Source organism: Camelina sativa, chromosome 11 (assembly GCF_030686135.1).
Source record: "Camelina sativa cultivar CO46 ecotype springtype chromosome 11, ASM3068613v1".
In the NCBI taxonomy this organism is placed as follows: domain Eukaryota; kingdom Viridiplantae; phylum Streptophyta; class Magnoliopsida; order Brassicales; family Brassicaceae; genus Camelina; species Camelina sativa.
Window position 1 is genome coordinate 36,989,040 of NC_141890.1, and position 19,418 is coordinate 37,008,457.

General features: G+C 35.7%; 3 protein-coding genes across 4 annotated transcripts; 1 reads left to right on the forward strand and 2 right to left on the reverse strand.

The window, feature by feature from the left end:
* The first annotated feature begins 1,336 nt into the window (after positions 1–1,336).
* On the forward strand, positions 1,337–2,303 carry LOC104725192 (thioredoxin-like protein Clot). The gene is made up of 2 exons (XM_010443811.2): positions 1,337–1,788; positions 1,886–2,303. Exons 1-2 carry the CDS (start codon positions 1,641–1,643, stop codon positions 2,140–2,142), a joined length of 405 nt encoding a protein of 134 aa, XP_010442113.1. The 5' UTR covers positions 1,337–1,640; the 3' UTR covers positions 2,143–2,303.
* On the reverse strand, positions 2,272–4,089 carry LOC104725194 (uncharacterized). Its single transcript, XM_010443812.3, has 2 exons — positions 3,531–4,089; positions 2,272–3,312 (listed from the first exon to the last, which is right to left on the reverse strand). The coding sequence occupies exons 1-2, from the start codon at positions 3,984–3,986 to the stop codon at positions 2,416–2,418; spliced, it is 1,353 nt and encodes a 450-aa protein (XP_010442114.1). The 5' UTR covers positions 3,987–4,089; the 3' UTR covers positions 2,272–2,415.
* An 8,154-nt stretch (positions 4,090–12,243) lies between these two features.
* Positions 12,244–15,398, reverse strand: LOC109124944 (inositol-pentakisphosphate 2-kinase). 2 transcript variants are annotated; one of them, XM_087471254.1, is made up of 7 exons: positions 14,735–15,398; positions 14,035–14,247; positions 13,785–13,932; positions 13,634–13,674; positions 13,428–13,538; positions 12,720–13,310; positions 12,244–12,519 (listed from the first exon to the last, which is right to left on the reverse strand). In XM_087471254.1, the coding sequence occupies exons 1-7, from the start codon at positions 14,834–14,836 to the stop codon at positions 12,370–12,372; spliced, it is 1,356 nt and encodes a 451-aa protein (XP_087327380.1). In that variant the 5' UTR covers positions 14,837–15,398; the 3' UTR covers positions 12,244–12,369. The 2 variants fall into 2 exon arrangements, with proteins under 2 accessions (XP_087327380.1, XP_087327381.1); XM_087471255.1 differs by having other exon boundaries at positions 13,785–13,847; positions 13,933–14,247; positions 14,735–15,051.
* Between the last annotated feature and the right edge of the window lie 4,020 nt (positions 15,399–19,418).

The window sequence follows — 19,418 nt, forward strand, 5'->3', positions numbered from 1 at the left end:
TAGTTTTGCATGTTGAAAATATAATTTTTTTATTTGTTATTTTTGGAAAAAACATATTATGATGGTATTTTTAGAACAAAAAATTATATGGTATTTTTGGAAAATATCCATTTTAGTGGTATTTAAGAGAATTGCAGTCTTTGTAATAATTTGTATTATGCATTCACTTTTATCATTGGTTGAATCCTTTTAAATTAAAAATTAAATGATAGTTTGTATTTGTCTAAGAAAAAATATATATATTATAATATGTACATTTAAAAACATCATATATTTTAAAACATTGGGATTTGATATTTATAAAATAACTTGGGTCTTCTCGTTGGTAACATCAATCTTGCATAAAAGGGGTATTCTTTGCCACCTAGAATGTATTCTTCACTTTTTTTTACTTACTATTCTGACTTCGTGAAAATGATGTTTTTACCTTTCAAATAGTCAGATTTTTTAGTTTATCTGGACGAGATCAAATGCAAAAGAGGAGTTTTCTATCTTTTCTCTCTCTTATTTCTAGAAGTTTGAATGTTACTACCGATTTTCTGACATGATAATTTCTTATTGTACGTAATTTTGCGGTTTTGGCGGGAAAACAAGATTTTGCGGTTTTAGCGAGAAAATGAGATTTTACGGGTTGGTGGGTAAAGAATTGAGATTTTAGGATTCTATGTATATTAGAATTGAAAAAAAATATTTTGTAATTATTTAACTAAAATATGGATATTTTTTACTTTTACCAATTATGGATGAGTTTACGTCATCTAAACTCTCCAAAAAAACTCATCCAGAAATTCAGTTTTTTTTTTTTGAATTTTGAAAACTCATGTGTATACCTAATCCAGTTGATTTCTTTATTGTTACTAAACGAACAATAACATGCATCTGCGTCCAGATACTGCGTCTTGATGACAATACACGTGAGTTTATGCAATCTGAGAAAGCAAGAATCATACAAAAAAAGAACTCAAGAGCAGCAACAACAACCTTCATTTGCTCAAAATATTTATGGACAATATTTTTGTGATTTGGGAGGTTCATGATCCGATTTACCTAATTACTAGTATTTTGATACAACTTGTAATATATGTGTGTTCAAGTAATTTATGTGTACTACGCTTTAATTTGTGTTAAGTTTGTTTAATGTATTTTTATTTTGTGAGAATCTTATTTAATGTATCTTTTTTGTAACTTTGTTTTTAATATTATATTTTATAATGTAAACTTTGTTTTTAATATTACAAATTATTTTTTGTTTATTAAATTTATTTTAGTGTGCTTAACTTTTTTAATTAAATTTTATACAATTATTTATTAAAGACATAAATATAGGGACTAAACTGAAAATAAAAAGTAGTTTTGAGGTTCTAAATTTGAGGTTTCACTATTCAAAACCTCAAAATTTGAAGATTTGAAAGCTTGTTGGATTGTCAAAAACCTCAAAATTTGAGGTTTTAAGGGCTTGTTGGAGATGCCCTTAATCTTGTAAACAATATTCCCATGAGTTGGCTGTAGCTGTTTGACAAGAAAAATAATAATAATTTGGGCCTTAATTGAGTAGCGCGGCCCAAAAAGAAAAGGTTAGAAAATACTAAAATTGGTAACGAAATCAGAATCGTTGGAGAAGAAGAAGGAAGTAGAAGAAAATGACGGTGAAGAAGATCGACGCGAATCCATCAACCTTAGAATCAGTGTTACAAGAATTGAAATCGGACGAAACCAATCGCAGCAAGATCAGTTTCATACTCTTCCTCGCCGACGATGAACCCACCACCGGTCGCAGCTGGTGTCCAGGTCTCTCTGTCTCTTAAGGGTTTGTTTCAATTTTCAATCGATTTCATCATCTTGATCGATTCAATGATTTTTTTTGTTTTTTTTCTGTGTGAATCAGACTGTGTTAGAGCTGAACCTGTGATATTCAAGACTCTAGATGAGTTTCCAGAGGATGTGAATCTGATCCGTGCTTACGCCGGAGATAGACCGACGTGGAGGACTCCAGCGCATCCGTGGAGGGTTGATCCACGGTTTAAGCTCACCGGAGTGCCTACTCTTGTTCGTTGGGATGGTGAATCTGTTAAGGGACGTCTTGAGGATCATCAAGCTCACGTTCCTAACTTGATCCTGCCCCTTCTTGCGCCAACCACTTGATTTGATCAATTTCTCTGTAAGAGTTAGTTCTCTTGTTTTTTAATAAATCCTTTACAAAATGTAAAGGAGTGATGCGACTGAGTCTTTGTTTTGTCGATTTGTATGGTTTCCTGCTCAATGTACTGTTGCTTCTCGAATAAATTACGATGATATTAGCTGAATTCTTTGACTCGGAACTACAAATATTACAGTTGAAATAGCATAGCGCAAAGACGCATGATTGCCAAATTCTAGAATTTATTAAAGAACAAAGCAAAAAAACTTGGTAATTTATTAGAGAGAAACAAGAGACATGAACTCTTCATCTGATTCCAAAGCTTCCATAAATTCTGGGACAAGACATACCTCCAAATCTATACTACCCCCTCCTTCTCTTCCTGGATAAGCTGATACTTTTCCATCAAACTTATGCGCGTAGCCACTTCTAAGCGTCACTCCTTTTCCCATCCCAAATTCACAACCGTACTTGTTAAACCTCGGCGAGCTTCCCATCATAACGCTCATCGGTTCAAAAAGCCGATCAATGTGGTAAATATAAGGAGACTTTAACCATTGATCAATCATCTGATATACTTTTTCACTAGAATGTTCAGCTACTGCTTGATGCACTTTCATAGCAGCCCATCCAAGATCATTCTCCAACAGCTCACCAGCTTTTGCAGCCGTTCTCAAAGTACAGAGGCAGTTTCCAAAGTATTCCTTGTCAAGCGGTGGATCCATTCTTCCTCTGTTGTCAGCAGCTAGTCTACAACTTGTTTCTCGATCGATAGGTAATCTCCGCGCCCTAGCTATGCATCTCCAAATAACCGCGGTTAGCGATTGGAAAGATGAAATGGTGGTTGTTCCGCATATTTGGTTGACCTTTGCTTTAAGCAATTTTATGGTTTCTGATGAGAAACAGAATATTCTTTCCTTGAGAATTGGAGATTCATAGGTTCTGATAAATTCATCAGGATGGCTATAGGGAAGGCTGAAGAGGGGACCGTGTCCTTCAGGGATGTAACGTTTTAAGAACGGTGGATTCTTAAGACACAAGTCATCGTCTTTGTTGCTCTCTTGTTTTTGGAAGACTTCTGACCAAGCCGTAAAGAACTTCCAGAACGAAGTACCGTCTCCCATCGCGTGGTTCATTGACAGTCCTATGAAAACTCCATCTACCAATTCTGTCACCTACACAAGTGTACAAACCCTTAAATTCGTAATCAAAGTGTACTTGTAGTTTGGACTGTATAAGAAATTAGAGTGTATAATCTCATTTAACCGGTTCAAACCGGACAGAAACCAGTATAAACGTCAACCAATTTGAAATATTTGGTTTCACATCCAAACCAAAACAAAAGGCTGTGAAACAGGTCAAACCGAACCATACATAGAAGAATATAACAAACCTGGACTGATAAGAGACTCATGGTGTGTCCATCATGATTCACAGCTTTGTGATGGTCAAAGAAAGACTGAACAACCAAAGGAACATACTTTGCATCCATGATATATGCTACACATAAATCTGCAGTCGCGTAGATGAACCCAGCGCCAGGGCTATTGTTACAATCCACAAACACAGAGTAGGATTTCGGGTTTTCCGTTGTCAGGGACGAGAGGCGACCCGCGAGAGGGTAGAAATGGACGAGCGCAACGGCTAGAGACTCTCTCAGCTTCTCAAGAAGAGTGTCAACAGAGTCAAGTGGTGGCTTGTGAAAGAGGAGACCTTTCTGGATATACTGAACTGAGATCATCGCGTAGTCCCATGGGGACAAATAGTAAGGTTTCTTTGATTCTTCCGGTATGGTTTTGGGTTTCACGAAACATTTTGAGACGATTTTTACTGATGGTGAAGAATCCATTGTGGAAGTATTGAGGTCTAGTGGCCTTGCATGGATGAATAATATATACGGGCAGAAGACAAATGTCTTGGTTGGTGAACATGGAAATTAACATTTATCCTTTACTAGTTTGGGCTTTTTGAAAAGTCCAAATAACCTTTGTTTCACCTACTGAAGAGTTAGTACACGTTACAAACAAAAAGAGTTGGTGGGATTTTACATTCTCCTGGTCTTGGTCAATGTATCGGTGCATAAACAATCTGTCTTTATCCGAATGGCAAAAATTCTACAACACCTTTTCTTACTAAGTATATATTAGTTTTTGATAAGGAATCATGTGCTGATTCGAAATTTCGAATAGCTTCATCAATTCTTCCAATAGACTTTTAATAAATTTATATGAGAGAACAAGTAGATATATAGGCTACACAATGTTAATTAGCATCAAGTTTATGGTCTTGCTCGTTGCGCATATTACCCTTTTGATCCCTCAAAACTCCAGCCTCATCAGCTCTCAATATGATTGTATTGACCATCTCTGCTGACTTGGCTGCTTTTGTGTTTTCACGCTCTAGTTGTCCTAACTCTTGGTTTGTAAGCTTCATTAAATTAATTTTTAGAATTTGTTTTTTTAGGTTTGGGTTCCCAATTTACATTTAGACTATAGTTTTTAAGGGATAGAGTTTAGTATTGGAACGTAGAAGGTAGATATGTGAAACATTGGGCTTGACAAGAAGAATAAAGGAATATTATAGAATGATTGAGTAGTACGTTTCCACGAATAATCATTGTATTTGTGAGAGTTTGTCTTCGAGTTTTCAAGTTGAGGAAAGAAGGCAAGAGAAGACTCTCAACAATATCACAAGTTTTGATTAGAAATTTAAACACAAGGCCCAACACCAAGACAGCCCATCAATCTCGTATGAGTCATTCAAGGAAACGTGCTGGCGCCAACTCATTGTTTCCTTGTTAATGAAAACTGTGTGTTCTGTAACCTGCAAGTGATGTTCGAACAAAAGAGGAAAAAGCTGTTATAGCAAATTAACGAGACTGAATGATGAGAACAAAAGCTTGTTCTTCTCTTATTCATGAACGACCTTAAATAGCCAATTACACAAAAACGACTGCCTCCTACATTATCGGAGGTCTTTAACAAACACGAACACAATCAACTAAGCCACAACTCCTTATACATTGGAGCTTTATTCTAACAATTCATGACTGAGTATAAATGACTAAGTCTAAACAACTCAACAAATTCCTTCCCTAAACTGATACTCGCCACTGTATCAGTTTACTTTGGAACCTCAACAAGCCCGAGCCTCTCCTTCAACTTCTTGAAAGTGTCTAACTTCAGTGGTTTAGTCATAACGTCCACCAGCTGATCTTGAGTTCCGCAGTGCATCAGCTTCACTTTGCCTTCTTTAGTTAAATCTCTCAAGTAATGAAATCGTACCTCAATATGCTTACTACGCCCATGATGAACTGGATTCTTTGACAATTGAATAGCTGAACTGTTGTCACACTTGATCGTAATGCATTCTTCATGACTTTCACCGATCTCACTAAGCACCCTCATCATCCAAATCCCTTGCGCTGCACATGAGACAGCTGCAATGTATTCTGCTTCAGTAGTCAATAAAGCCACAATGGGTTGCTTCTTAGAACTCCAAGAAACAGCTCCTCCCGCCATGAGAAACACAAAACCAGAGGTGCTTTTCCGATCATCCAAATCACCAGCATAGTCACTATCCGTAAAAGCCTGAAACTCACTCACTCCACGCTTATACATAATGTCAAGCTCCATAGTTTCTTTGACATACCTCAATATTCTCTTCACCACTGCGAGGTGTGCTTCAGTTGGTGTCTCCATATATCGACTTGCAAGCCCCACTACGAATGCCAAGTCAGGTCAGGTAACTGTGAGGTACATTAAGCTCCCTATAATCTGTTTGTAAAGCGTGGCATCGATGACTGCTCCACCTCCTGTCTTTGAAAGTTTTATTCCGGAACTATTGGATTGCTCACCCCATTGCTTGAAACCATGTAGAATCTTTCAAGAACCTCTCTCGCAAATTTCTTCTGACACATATAAATACCTTCTTCCCTCTGCAAAACCTCCACTCCGAGGAAGTATCTCATCTTCCCCAGATCAGTCATGTCGGATGTCTATTCATCGACTCCTTGAACTCAGTGATCATACTTTCACAATTACCAGTAAAGATCAGATCATCAACGTATAAACTAACAATGAGAATCTGACCTTGTTCTGTTTTCACAAACAGAGTATGCTCGAAGTCACACTTCACAAATCCTTCCCGAATGAAGTAGCTTTCTATCTTGCTGAACCACGCCCTTGGTGCTTGCTTTAAACCGTATAGAGCTTTCCTTAGCTTGTAAGCTTTTTCTTCATCTCCTTTCTTCTTATAACCTTCTGGCTGGTCTACATAGACAGTTTCATGTAATTCTCCATGTAAGAACGCACTCTTTACATCAAGTTAGTGGATGATCCAGTTTCTTTCGGCTGCTTTAGCAATGATCATCCGAATTGTATCCCATCTAGCTACTGGAGCATAGACTTCATTGTAGTCGATCCCAAATCTCTAAGCATACCCCTTTGCAACCAATCTAGCTTTGAACTTATCAATCTCACCATCTTCATTGTACTTAGTCTTGTACACCCATTTGACTCCAATGGTTTTGACTCCTTTAGGTACTTCTATCAGCTACCATGTCTCGATCTTTTCAATGGACTCCAGTTCTGCTATCATCGCTTGTCTCCATTCCGGATACCTTACTGCTTCGTCATAGCTTACAGGATCATCAACTGCAGTACCAACCTGATTAGCGTGATCCTCGATAAAATGAGCATACGCTTCTTCTTCTGTCTTGATGAAATGGGCATACACTTCTTCTTCTGAACGAACAACCCCACACTCATAGTCTTGCAAGTAGGTGGGAGCTGATCTGTCTCGTACTGGCTTTCCCTGCGGTTCAAGATTGTTACCAACAGCTTCTTGTGGTGCTTCCTCTTCTGACTCTGGTCCTGCTTCATTACCCTCTTGCAAGTATTCTTCTTCTCCCGTCATGATTTCTCCATCATTTTCCCAGGTGAGAGCAGCAACAGTAGAATCAAAAGGAGTTGAGCTATCTGCATTTTTCCTTCCCCAATCCCAATTCTCAGTTTCTTCAAAGATCACATCTCTGCTCATTGTGATCTTCTTGGAAATGGATTGTACATGCGATATGCTTTTGATTGCTCACTGATGCCAAGAAAAACACACTTACAACTCTTATCGTCGAGTTTTGTACGTTTTGCTTCTAGGATGTGAACGTGACCGATGCACCCAAAAACTCTGAAGTGCTTCACATTTGGTTTGAGGCCACTCCACACCTCCTCAGGCGTTTGATCTTGTAGTACATTGGTAGGGCTGCGATTCAGAACATGCGTTATCCATTTGACTCCTTCTGCCCAGAAAACTTTAGGCATTTGTCTCTCTGAAAGTGTGCTTCGAACAAGGTTCATGATGGTTTGGTTTCTTCTTTCAGCGACCCCATTTTTCTGAAGCGTGTAGGCAGCCGTTAGTTGACGCTTAATGCCTTCAGATTTGCAAAAATCTTCAAACTCATTGGAGCAGAACTCTCCACCTTGGTATGTTCTTAAACAGCATATTGTCATACCTGACTCTTTCTCCACACTTGCTTTGTAGTTTCTGAACACTTGAAATGTTTATGACTTCTCTGCAAGCAGATAACTCCACATCTTTCTACTGTGATCATCAATAAAGGTAAGCATATACCTCTTCTGTCCCATGGAAGCTGGAGTAATTGGTCCGCATATATCTGAGTGTATCATCTGCAACACTTTTGAGGCTCTCCATGAATTTTTCTTTGGGAATGATTCTCGCTTCTGCTTCTCGACGAGACAGTTTTCACACACTTTTTCGCATGATTCAATATGAGGGAGACCTTCCACCATTCCCTTTGAGCTCAAAGACTTTTATAGTTCAAGTGAGCAAACTTGCAGTGCCAGAGATGTGTGTTGTTGAGCGTCTCCACCTTCAGGCATGATTCTCCTCCCATTGCTTGAGCAACGATCACGAACATGCGGTTTTCACTCATCGGAGTCTCAATGATGAGTCCTCTTGATGGGTGATAGATTTGCAAACACCTTCTTGAATCAGAATCACCAAGTTTTTATTCTGCAATTGTCCTAGACTCAACAGGTTGTTGCTCAGCTCCGAGACGTAATAGACGTCATGTATCACCTGAGTTAAGTCATTCACCCTCATTTTGACACTTCCTTTCCCTTGTACCATCATACGTGCGCCATTTCCAAGTTTTACTGAGTGTCGAAAGCTCTCATCCAGCTCACCGAACCATTTCTTTGCACCAGTCATGTGGTTGATGCAACCACTGTCTAAGAACCACAAACTCTCCATTGTGGACTATTTCTCTTCTACATACGACATCAGCAAAAGTTCATCCTCTTTGTTGAACTCTACAAAGTTTGCTTGTCTCTCAACACCCGGGCATTCAAACTGGAAATGTCCCAATTTATGACATTTGTAGCATTCCACCAATGCCTTGTTAAATGATCATGTTCTTCCACGTCCTCTACCACGGCCTCGAGATGAACCTCCTCTACCTCTTGATCCACTCCAGTCGTTGCCTTCATAAGTCACCTTTAACACTTGCTCGTCTTTTATGATCCCCATAGCATGTCTTGTGAGTTTCTGCTCATGACACCGTAACGAGCTTTGGAGCGCATCCACAAAAAGACTACTTATGTCTTTAGATTCTTCAATTGAACACACCACATATGCGAACTTCTCTGAGAGTGTCCGTAAGATCTTCTCCACAATCTTGGCTTCTTGAATCTCCTCTCCAAGATTTCCCATGTCTGTTACAACTAGCAACACTCTTGAGAAGTACTCTGCAATGCTCTATGTTTCTTTCATTTCAAGAACCTCAAACTCCATTCTCAACCGTTGAAGTTGTGCTCGCCTCACACGCTCATCGCCTTGAAACTTGGTTTTTAGGGAATCCCACAGTTGCGTGGTCGTGTCCTTCTGAATTATCTGTTTCAGAACCGACTTGTCGATTTCTTGAAACAAATAGTTCTTCACCTTCAAGTCAGTCAGCTTCTTATCGGCTAACTCTTGTCTTTGTGCTCCATTGAGGATCTCCCCACGAGCTGGCTCAATGTAGCCTTTCTCGATCAGATCCCACCACTCCTTGGATCTCAAGAGATTCTCCATTAGCATACTCCAATGCTCAAAATCACCGTCAAATTTTGGAATTGCAAGCATGCTCTGACTCTCTCCTGATATTGTGTTTCACTCACCCTTTTATACTCTCTCTCTCACGAAATTCTCACCACTCTGATCTAGCTCTGATACCAATATGTTATAGCAAATTAACGAGACTGAATGATGAGAACAAAAGCTTGTTCTTCTCTTATTCATGAACGGCCTTAAATAGCCAATTACACAAAAACGACTGCCTCCTACATTATCGGAGGTCTTTAACAAACACGAACACAATCAACTAAGCCACAACTCCTTATACATCGGAGCCTTATTCTAACAATTCATGACTGAGTCTAAACGACTAAGTCTAAACAACTCAACAAAAGCAAGGGACAAAACGCAATGAGTGGGTGAGATGGAAGGGAGAGTTTTGAATGCGTGTAGGGTTTGAGTTGTGAATGTAAAAGCTTTATGTAGAAGCCAATTATATAAGCTTGATTCTAGTGGATTCCGGGACAGATGTTTCCCGGAGTGAGTAGGGTTTCCTATAAGAGTTTCTATGGAGTATCTTATAGGTTCTCAAATGAGAACCGATCTATGTTCTCTTCATTCTTTTCTTTATAAATTTTTTTTTGGATACCTTCTAAAATGTAACCGATGGAGGTGTTCTAAGAAACTACTAGAGAGCGGTAGAAATAACACAAAGAATTAGATAATTTCATTTATAATATCATGTTTTTTTTGAAATTAATTTTTAGTAATGTTAAACATATATTTTAATTAATTATTTTCATAATTTAAATAGTTCAAAACCTAAATGGAAAATAACTCAATTTTGCTAACCAAAAAATCCACAAAGGGAGAAGGGAGAGATTTGTGATTTTGCAGATAACACAAATTCAACCAGACGCCGTCGAATGAAAACAAAGAAACAAAGGACATGGTTTAGCAGAGAGAGAATTGAGCAGAGGTGAGAGGACTCTGATGCTCCTTGGTGGAAATGATGTGAAGAAAAGAGTAAATCGTGATGGAGAGGAGAGAGAAAGACGCAGTAGAGTGGTGAAAACCAATGGTGGGTCTGGGGACTCATGTTGTTGTTGTGGCAAGTCTTGATTGTGGTGGAGGAGCCAAGACAGGTCAGAACTGGGAAGGTAAAGGGGGAGAAGAGAAATAAAGTGTAAAGAAAGATGGAGATAAAAGATGTGTAGAGGAGCCAACTTTGGGGGCTCTACGGCACCGTATCTGACGTCTTTTGGGAAAAGTAAAGATACCTACGTGATATCCAACAAGCCAATAGTCCTTACTAAGTGACAGACCTTCAATAGGAATTAAACTCAACGAGTTATGTCTGTTACTTCCTAGCCAAGTAGCTGCTGGAAAGTGGTGTAATTTATGCTAAGTAAACAACATGAACAGTTGGAAGATGGGTTATTGAGGGCATCTTTTGGAGGTCTTATTGATGTCCGATTGAGCTGAAAATTTGTGGAGAGACTCGTGGTAGTACATGCTCCATAATCAACGGTGGAATTACACGAGTTCGGTTTGAGCTGAAACCTTGCAGGAGCTTCCATGGCTTATGAAAATAGGTACTTTTTTTTTGTTATTTATCAGATATATAATATTACCAACAGCAGTCTATATAAAATAATAAATTAAATAATAGTATACTATTTTATTTGTTTTCTTATTAATTTTATAAAAAAACATAAATGATGCTTAAATTATAAATAAACAAAAAAATTTTGTTAAGAAAATGAAAACAAATATGTTATAATTCTTTTGTAAATTATCTAAAACTTTTGCATATTATAATAGTTTTGCATATCATCTATCAGTATATAGCTATTTACATGATTTTTAAGTTTAAAACTTTTTAAAGACAATCCATAAAAGGATATAGTGTAGCGCGGATTCAAAACATAGTTATTATTACTAGTCAAAGTTAAAGTGATTGTGTTGACATTTATTCTCGCGAACATAGAAACAAATGTTCGGGAGCTTGTGGTCGAGTGGCAGAGAGCGGGACTGGGACGTTACAGCGTTTTAGGTTCAATTCTCCTACTGCGCGAAACTAAGTCACGTTTTCCTGGACGGAGAAGGAGAAACAAAAACATTAGCTCTCCAACAATTCAACGTGGAAACAACTTTAAAAAATAAAAATAAATGATTCATGATGAAAGCAACCTTTATTAGAGATATTTCATCAATCCTTTCTTTCTTTTTTTTGTGAGTACCGATCTCGTAATCCTTTAGGATGATATTTCAAATCATATGTCATCGTGTATGCTTCGAGCTATAGCATGTTAATGATTTTTGTTTGTCACCTGTTATTCTATTCATGCCTATTTTGGAAAAAAACATCTGTAATTTTTGAATATGGGGTTAAATAATATTACATTGGATGTAAGAACAATACTATCCTTCTCAAGAAGTGTTATTATCCAGTTTGTAATTACCCATTTTTAAGTTATTCATATACATTTTGCTAACTCTGATCCTGTATTTTTAAATTATAAGTTCTTTTAAAGCGTTCTTTGGTATGTATCACTTGTTAAATTTTGGAGTTCAATGGAAACTTCTAGAATGATAGGATAAGGATAGTACATCAAAAATAATTTCTTGGAATCTTCATCTAAACTATTCGCTTGCTGCTTTCTGTGTGATTTCCAAAGTAAAAGTTTTAAGAAAAATTACACACATCAGAATCTTAGTTGTCAAGCCATTAAGTGGTTGATGAGTGTTTTGAAGGAGTGGAGAACAATCCTGGTGGAATTTGCCTGGGATTCTACCTAATTTTCAGGTATTGAGTTCAGATGGATATTTACATAACTTCCCTCCTATGCGGATTAAGAAGTGAGTGACTAGGCTCCGCAATCTTTGAATGTACAAGCAGTCCGGAAACTTGACAGAGACCATCTGAACCAGGGTAACATCTCCAGGAAACAGCTCCACTCCGGGTGTAGAAAAATGTATGAGCTCCACGAGAGAAGACCAGGGAGAGAAGGCTACATAGAGTGACGGAGATATCGTTCCAACAGATTATAAGTTTAAGAAATGAACATTCATCATCCTTTAGGGATATCTTTTTTATGTTTTACAACAGTAACAACAACAAAAACACAGTAAGTGGTATTGCTGGTTATGGGAAGGTTTTAGCTATGGGAAGGTTTTGAGTCGCCAATTTGTTCTGCCGTGTTTTCGACCTTCTGTTTCCGATTGTAGAAGCTAATTATCTTCTTATCCAGTTTGTAGTATGCGTCCATTCTCTTTAATGGTTTCAGGCTTAGATCAATGAAGTGTACCTACATTTCCCAGTCCAGATATCAAATAAATATACCAAAAAATAAAAACAAATTTCACGGTTCCTGAAAACTCAATTGCTTTCTAATGAATCCCTTTTCTCATCAGGACTACAAATTCAACAATCACACCATGATCTCAGCAGATGGTTCTAATATTTCTTTCACCATGAAAGATAAGAATATGTTAAAATTAATGATACCTTGTAATCGAAAGTTTGATTGGTCGATTGTAGAGAAACGTAATCACAAGAAGGCGCTGAGTCCCAAGCGTTTCTTGATTGAAAACTGATCATAAGACTACAGTCTTTGGCAGTTGCAGCAATTAGATACTCCTTCACGATCTTCAAACTCTCATCTAAAGGTAAAGCATGTAGAGACGATTTCGCCTCCAATGGCGTACCTTCTTTACAGATAGGGCAAGGCTGGTTGATAATATCGTAATACGAATGAATCGCTCCTTCAATGTCTAATTTGTCTAGCTTCTGGATTTCAAGAAGTCTATTGAGCACTCCAGAGCCACAGACCGCGTCAGATACTAGTTGTAGAAAGGACTTCGTCCTATGACCATCTTCTGATTCAATAAAGCCTTTGAGAGCATCCTCAAAGGCATACCCGATTTCAGGGCTGGTTCTCCCGGTGCTTTCGCCAGAACCACCTAATATGAGAGAACCATTCAAGAATACACGGAAATTGTTTTGGGGAGTAGAATATAAGGCTTTTATAGCTTCCAAAACTCTCTCTTTGGATCCAGAGAACAGATCAAGAGGATCATATTCGCTTTCTTCAGATATCTGTAGAACAGTGGCATACTTAGAAGTTAGAAGACTTTTCGGCAAACCACAATCTATAGACCTCTTACACAAAAGAAAGTTCCATTAAGATTGTAAACTACATACGATTTGCCTTACCTCGTTATATTCCAACTTCAAAAGTTGATGCATTTTGAAGCGGCTTACGCTTGTTTTGAGCATGTTTTCTTTACCTATGAACCTTGACGTTGGAAGAAATCCGCATTTGGGCTACTTCAGGGAATTAAGGACAGCGATTTTAGGTCAAGGATGGGAAATACAAGGACCAGTGAATAGGAAAAAAAAAAGAAGAGGATTTATCAAACCTTGATTTCAACACTAATGCAGTCACCACTGGTAGAAATCCCTGACACAGATCAACTGATAGTTACGACTAATTTACGTGATCACAACAAAACACTCAACACAGATATGATTCTCTAAAAAAAATCTGATTTCTGATTATAAAACGGTTACCTTGAGAAAAAAGTGAATGATCATTCAAAATAAGGGCAGAATCATGACTAGTATCAACATTTGCTGCATTAACACGCCATAGCGGACGCTGCTTAGTTACTTTCTTATCAACACACTCAAGAAATTCCTTAGACACAGATACACGTACCTGGTAGACAAGAAACACCACAATACTCCAATCATCAGCTCACCAAGAAGCCATTGGGTGTCCAAACGAAACCAACAAAGACAAATTGATAATAGAACTTACTCCCGCATCGACATGTTTAGTACCCAAGAGTGGGATAATCACATTCTTAACATATCTTTGCTCAAGAACTTCCTTGTTTGGAGATGAAATAATCTCCTTGTGTTCTCTCCACAGAAGTTGCTCATCGCTTGTTAAAACCGAAACAACGCCGTTTGCACTCTTGGCTGCTTTATCATTCCTCCGAGCCTTCTGTATGCGAATCACTTTCCCCACCTAATATAAAAGTCCACCAAGAATGACAATCATAATCAAACTAAAACAAACCAAATCAATCCTGTACATGAGGTTTTTACACTATTGGAAAATTGTGTAATTCTTCTCTATACAAATTAACTCAATTCAACAGCCAAAACATTTCTATCACATTTGCAAACCTAATTCTGATTCTGATTCTGATTCTAATTCTAATTCTAATTCTCATTCTCATTCTGATTCTGATTCTGATTCTGATTCATCATCATCATCATCCTCGAGCCTGAGGGCCACTAAAATAGAATCTGAAGAATCTAAGCAAAACTCATAAAGCAAAAAAAAAAAGAAAAAAAGTTCAATGACGGCGAGAATCTGAACTACTTTTTTTTTCACAAGGAAATCAAATTTCACCAAAAGCTTGCTTTTTAACTTTTAACAGGATTCAAAAAAAAAAAAAAAAAAAAAAAAAAAAAAAACGAAGAGAGATCGAAGAAGAAGAAGAACTAACAAAAGGTGGAGATGATCCAGCGTAAGCAAGTACGAGATTAGCACCGCCTTCGCCTCTATAAATCCAATCACATGCATCCTTCTCCTCTAAAACCATCTCCATCCGATTCGATTTTTGAAGCGATCGAGATCAAATCGATGTTCACCACGCGACAATGCAAATCGATCGAGAACGAAAGCAAAACGAGTAGTTGAAGAAGAAGACGAAGTAGAGCTTTTTGAAAGAGTTTCCTGTTCTTGTTGACTACATCAAATTGGGTTTTCTTCTGTTAAGCTTTGGAGAGTCAAATTGTGAGCTGACCTTCTCTGAGATACAAATTGAAAGAGAAGCGTATGTAATGTATTATTCTCTATGTGTATAGAATCCACGTGGATGCTAGTAACCTCCACGTTTTATCTTTTTCTTGATGAGACACACTGTATGTATCCCCCCTCTAAATTTTGCAAAAACTTGTAAAATTGCAGCAAGTTAGTATATAAAATATAAAAATTATTAGAAATATCTTTTACAGATACTTGTTTTCAAAAATATTCTATAATATATCTATAGTACAAAACAAGGATTTTCGAAAAAAAAAAAAAAAAAATCCATATAATGTCCCTACGACAAAAGCAAAGAAAAAGAAAAAAAAAAAAATTAAGGGCAAATAGATAATCAGAAGTGTAAAAGGATCTACACTATTCGGATCTTAACTACTTTAGATGTGTATCCAAACAGTCCTTTCTCTCAAACCTATAAATGAAATCGAAATAAAACGTAATCACAACCCAATCATCTCAACTATAGAAACGGTAACTAATTTAATGTAATCCCTGATTTTCCTCTTCCATATCGTACCAAACAGGAAAATGAAATCATAAAATTAACTGAAAATATTTACAGTTAAAGAAAAATATTCTCATTTCTATCAATCACAACAACCAATACTCAGTAGTTACCAATTTTGTTCGTAATTTAATATGTTAATCAAAACCAAACAATTCTCCTTTTCACAGCTGACCATTAAAAATATCAATCATCTCAACTAAAAACGGAAACAGTTTTAATCCAATTCTTAATCTTAGTATGGTATATCATATCAACCCCAAAATCAAATCAAAAACAGAAAATTTTAAATTGATTGCATCGAACATTCTTCCTATCAAACAAACCCAACAACCGAAAACTTATGCTACTAACTATTACATAAGTCAGGGCGGCTACAGATGTTTCACTCATGTTTCCGAGCTCAAGGTCTTGAAAACAACATGGAAGATAAGAGTCAAGATCGTGCATAGAGATGATATTGGTTGATTATTTTCCTTTTGCTTATAACTATTAAATATATTTCCTACAACTAACCAAGAACTTACAAGTTTTAATAACTATGTTTACTGTTTCATTTTAGGGTTCCTTATTCATGCCACAATAAAGAAGTATCACTCAATATCGAGTGTGATACCCAACATGGTGAGTTGAAGTGCATACATGAAAATCATAACCAACAAGCATCGGTGAGATGAGTCTATAAAGTGATTATTCTTTTTAAAACATCATAGTCAAATACTCACAAAGTCACAAATCTTATTACAGGTACAATCATAGCATGTCTCGCGGGTTAAATATTACTATTTGTAAAGCTTTCTAATAAGTCTTCAATACTTGAAAGCAAACAGAAGCAGGATTTTCTATCTCCAGTTCCCCACGAAGCAAATCAAAGGAGTCGTTGAGATGATTGAGGTAAAGTTATTTTTAAAACCATGATAATATTAAATCAAACATCAACTGAATTTTTCTAATGTATTTATTTCATTGCTGAATATGTATTAATCTGCATTTCATTTAGCATAAAAGTTACAACATTTTTTACTAACCTTTATAACAAAACGAAAAAAGATTTGAATCCACTCAAAGAGGGCAACACAACAATCAAAGATGGCAAAGAACAAGAATCACATTTAAAACTCCTGTTCCTTTTCCGAAAGGTTCAACATGGGGTGAAGATTTAAGGACTTACAAAGATTTGTCTACAAGACATACAAGGAAGCATGTTTAAAAGTCTTTTAGACGAATGATATGGTACTTCTTTATAAAGAAAATCTAAAATCTTATCTTAGTTTTCCATTCTTTAATTGTTTGTATTTTCTGAAGTATGTTAGAAAATTATCAATCTGTATAAACTTTCTTTCTTTAGTCTTCATAAAGTTCAAGACTTATTACTTAAACAATTTAAGTGCAATATGAGAATAATCATTGTTCATATCAATCCATCCAGTTTCGTGAAGAACTCACCTTAAAGAAAAAGAACATTTAAGATTCAATTAAAAGAGATGCAATTTTTCTTAATACTATGATTTTTAGTTGAAAATCTTATAAATTTCTTTTAAGATTTAATCAAAAAGTTAAATAGATCTATATTTCTTACCTCCGTAATCGAGTGTAGTTTATATATAGGGTGCAAATGGTTGTATGGTTGAAGAGATTGAACATGTTGAAAAAAATTATTCAACCAATTTTCACCATTTGCATTGAAAATGTTGAAGAGGTTGGAAAAAAGTATTCAGCCCATTCAACTGAAAAAATTGAAAAAATAAACTAATTCTACAGCAAAAATATTCAACCTGTTCAACCACTATTTTGGAGATGAATGAGTTGAATACTATTTAACCTAATTTTGTTCAACCCATTTTTTCAATATCAGGCAATCATTTGCCGCCATAGTTCCTTGGTTAGCTATCTGCAAATTCAGATGAATAAAAAAAAAATCTGAATCCAAATCAAATACCAAATGGTAGTCGGAGATGAAAATTGATGTAAACATCAAACCGGAGTTAAATTTGATGCCCAAAAAACAATTTGAGTAATCATCTATCTCTCAAATCAAAATTCCAAATTCACATCTTTTTCAATATGTACATAGGGGATTGAAAACCCAGAAGATATGAAAACAAACGAAAATCAAAATAACAATTCAGACATAGAACTAAAATATGCAGAATAGGATTACCTCATTACTGAATTCAAAAGAGAGTTTTTTGTAATCGATACTGAATTTGGTGATTTGGTTTCCAACATCGCCCAAAAAGCTTCGATTGTAACTTTGTTTGGTGGGCCTTCCCATGAAGATGAGTCAAGTGCGCTTCCTCATTTTTTGTTATGAATTTTTGCGAATCAAAACAATAGATTCAAAACACAGAACAGAAGGTTATGTAGCCGACAAGAGATTAACTAAGAAGATGTCATCTACAGTTTGTTTATTTTTGGGGTTTTAATTATTTATTTTTGTTTTTCATCTCATTTTATTCAAATAGAAAGGGCAACACAGATAACAAAATGAAAATTATTGACAAAAAAAAATTAGATGAAAGGCCAAAGCCCATAAACAAGCCCAATAACCGAAAGAACAACCGCGTGAAGGAAGAGTCGATCTTGTTCAACACATGGCCACATATCACAAACTGAAGCTTCGAGGAAAACATACGAGACACCGAAGTTTAGATCATCATTGGTTGATCAAAGTATTATATTTAAAGAAAACAAATCAAAGTATTATATATCAGAAGTTTTGCTCGATCAAATAATTTAGTTGAAGATAGCACTCGCAATTTGATATCTCTCAGACTCTCACCAGTCACCATGCAGTCTTTAGAATCGAATTCAGCAAAGTCAATGCATAAGTAACAATTTCTTAATTTGCCGATTATCCTACAAAAGTTTAACACACTATCTCCTATGCCATATGCTAAATTCAATTTCAATATCTTTCACTAAATTTAATTAAATTCGAATATATGGAAATTTCATAATTTTATTTTAAACAAGAACATATTTGTAAATCCTAAATTTCAGCATTTCATATATATATATTTCCTAATATATAGGACTAACCGTATAAAAAAAATTCCGTATTAGAGATCGACGAAACAAAGGATTCCTAAAAATGAAAATAACCACAATGCAACGAAAATCTTTTTACGATCTTTACCATTTAAAATTATAAAAGCTAAAGAAATTCTAATGGTCTAACCTATATAAATATAATCCATTAAATATAAAACACATAGTCACATAAACATAATAAATTTAAAAAATTATTCATATGAAATATAATAACTTCAGAAGCTTTGAGAAATATATATTTGGAAAAAAGATAGCTAGCTACACGAAATATTGATGAATACATGGTGACACATGACAAGTATACTATTGTATACTCAACTACACGAAGTATATGTATTACACGACCACATGCATAAACTATATGATGTTATGCAGTCAACATCATAGACATATATGCCAGTACACCGGTCAACTGACTCCGGCAAAGACCGACATTGACTCCGGCGTTGACCAACACTAACAAAAAAAATTCTAAATTAAAATAAAAAAAAAATTATTATACTAAATCATTTATGGGTTTTCATGATTAAAAGAAATATTCTATTCAATATCGAAATATTTTTTATATATCTCTAATATATTCATTCTTATAATTAGTTACCTTTTATTTTTCAAGTTAAAGTAAATAGTTTAATAAAAATCATTTATAATTATTTTCAAGATATAAAAATTCATTTATAATTATCTTAAAGATATAAAATCATTTATAATTATTTTCAAGATATAAAAATCATTTATAATTATTTTCAAGATATAAAAATCATTTATAGTTATTTTCAAGATATATATATATATCTCATAATCA

Coding starts and splice junctions, on each gene's coding strand:
- LOC109124944 (XM_087471254.1), bottom strand. CDS start 14,836: ATGGAGATGGTTTTAGAGGAGAAGGATGCATGTGATTGGATTTATAGA. Junction 14,248..14,734: donor CTGGATCATCTCCACCTTTT/GTTAGTTCTTCT, acceptor CTTTTATATTAG/GTGGGGAAAGTGATTCGCAT. Junction 13,539..13,633: donor GCATTAGTGTTGAAATCAAG/GTTTGATAAATC, acceptor TCCCTGAAGTAG/CCCAAATGCGGATTTCTTCC.
- LOC104725192 (XM_010443811.2), top strand. CDS start 1,641: ATGACGGTGAAGAAGATCGACGCGAATCCATCAACCTTAGAATCAGTG. Junction 1,789..1,885: donor CGGTCGCAGCTGGTGTCCAG/GTCTCTCTGTCT, acceptor TGTGTGAATCAG/ACTGTGTTAGAGCTGAACCT.
- LOC104725194 (XM_010443812.3), bottom strand. CDS start 3,986: ATGGATTCTTCACCATCAGTAAAAATCGTCTCAAAATGTTTCGTGAAA. Junction 3,313..3,530: donor TGAGTCTCTTATCAGTCCAG/GTTTGTTATATT, acceptor ACACTTGTGTAG/GTGACAGAATTGGTAGATGG.